Source organism: Austrofundulus limnaeus, unplaced genomic scaffold (genome assembly GCF_001266775.1).
Source record: "Austrofundulus limnaeus strain Quisiro unplaced genomic scaffold, Austrofundulus_limnaeus-1.0 Scaffold0, whole genome shotgun sequence".
Taxonomy (NCBI): Eukaryota; Metazoa; Chordata; class Actinopteri; order Cyprinodontiformes; family Rivulidae; genus Austrofundulus; species Austrofundulus limnaeus.
In genome coordinates, this window is record NW_013952402.1 from 5,688,325 (window position 1) to 5,690,220 (window position 1,896).

Genomic DNA, 1,896 nt, shown 5'->3' on the forward strand with positions numbered 1-1,896 from the left:
GGGAAATTATTGGAAGATTCAGGCCAAAGCAACATCAGATGGATGGCATAATTTTATATGCAGCAGCACTTTTCTTCTGGTCATTCTCTTTTTGTTGTTTTTTATTAGCTCCTCCTCAGTTTCCTATTTTTTCATCAACTGGTAGTAGTAATGTTGATCTGGTGTTGCTTTTGATCCAAATCTGATAATCATGGCCCATTCATTTGATTGCAAAATATAAACAAAAATGTGTGAATAAATGTGGAATAATTATAAAATCCCAGTTCTCACTTTCTTTTAATATTTTTTACAGCCATATTTAATCAGCACAGCAATGCCCATGTTTGTACTTATTGTTGTTTAATTATCATTTAAAATTAATCTTGTTTTTTTATGTTGTCTTCTCTTTCCTCTATCAGCGGGATGTGAAATGGCTACTCCAGCTAAACTACGAATCATTCTTGGAGAAAACAATTCTCAGAGATTGATCCTTCCAGATGGGATGCCAGAGACTGTAATGGAACTCAATCAGGAAATTAAGAGACAATGTGGCGTAGATGGGGACTTCAGGCTTCAGTTCATGGATTTTGAGTTTGGGAATGAATTCACCAACTTGGTCTCAATGTCAGACATCCAGGACAGAAGCTCCATCAAGGTCGTCTTTGACTCTGTTACACCTGCCCAGCCTGGTGGAACCCTGGCCCCTCCCTACTCAGCTCCTGCTACAGCCCGCCCACTGGATGACTCTTCATCTAATTCTTCTGGTACCTCATTTGATACAGACATATTGTCTTCTCCTGAGTCCACCTCCTCAAGATCCACTGCATGGCCCATTGTTTTCCCCATGCCACGGTTTGCTTATGATACTCAGCTGCAGCTTGACAGGGCCAATGCTGCTTTCAAAGACACTGGAGCTTTGTTGAATCCGGATACTAAACTTAAATCTGCAATTCTTGAGGGCTTAGCTGAAACGATTGTCCAGTACAAAGTGTACCTCTCTGACAGGGAGTTTGATGAGGTGGCAGAAGCTCTGGTGACTAATCATCCATGTTTAAAAGAACCAGGTTCAGTGACTGGGTATGGCGGATGGAAGACGAGCCTGAAGTATAAACTTGCCAACTACCGAACAAAACTCAGACAGCTTGGATGTCCTGAAGTTACTGTGAATGCCTTGAAACACAAACCTGAGAGCAAATGCAGTCCTGCATATGGTGTGAAGAAGCCAAAAAAAGCAGAAGTAAATTACTGCCCCAACTATCCAGCTGGTGAAACAGCAGAGACTCTAGAAGAGCTGAGAGTGATGCTCCTCTCAGAAGTAAAGAAGAGAAACAATGAGCAAAAGTTAGCGGAAATGATGGACAAGACCTTTGCACTCAGAAGGCAAGAGGTAGTGAAAGAGGCCCCCATGATAGCTGATTTCAAAACAAGGTGGCCTGCTCTCTTCCATGTGCGTCAGGTAAGTGGATTAATATGAGTGCATCACCACTGCATGCAATGTGTAAAAATGCATATTGACTGACTGTGAAGTTACTCAGACTGATGTAAATTTACTGAAGGCCAGCAGTTAGTCTTAAGCCTGGGACATAGTCGTCCGACGCCGACCAGTCGATGTGCGGTCACGTGGTTGTTTGGCGTTAGTTTTTGCACAGACCTTTCACAGCCCCAAAGATACACCGTGCCGAGCTCCTGGGAAACCCCTCCCTCTGTGGCATACGTCACTGTGGGGGGTTTCTTCCCGCTAAAGTCGACAATGCAGAAAAAAATGTGCAAGACTCGTCACCTGATGTTATTTATCCACAATCTGTCCCGATTAAGATCTACAGTTTTTATCAGTCAGATTCCTCAGTRCAAAACGTCTTGTATCTCTATTCATGAGTTTTTCACAGGTTGACTAACTTTATAAATGCCTGCTTCCTG

The 1,896-nt window shown here is 42.8% G+C and overlaps 2 protein-coding genes across 2 annotated transcripts in view; both read left to right on the top strand.

The window, feature by feature from the left end:
* lrpprc (leucine-rich pentatricopeptide repeat containing) overlaps positions 1-1,896 on the top strand; it is a gene marked incomplete in the record, with an annotated part of 81,482 nt that overhangs the window by 12,535 nt on the left and 67,051 nt on the right.
* Positions 399-1,435, top strand: LOC106534417 (uncharacterized; the record flags this gene model as incomplete). Its single annotated transcript, XM_014031080.1, is given in 1 exon segment — positions 399-1,435. A coding segment is annotated over 1 exon segment (1,026 nt), but the record flags the coding sequence as incomplete, so codon positions are not given.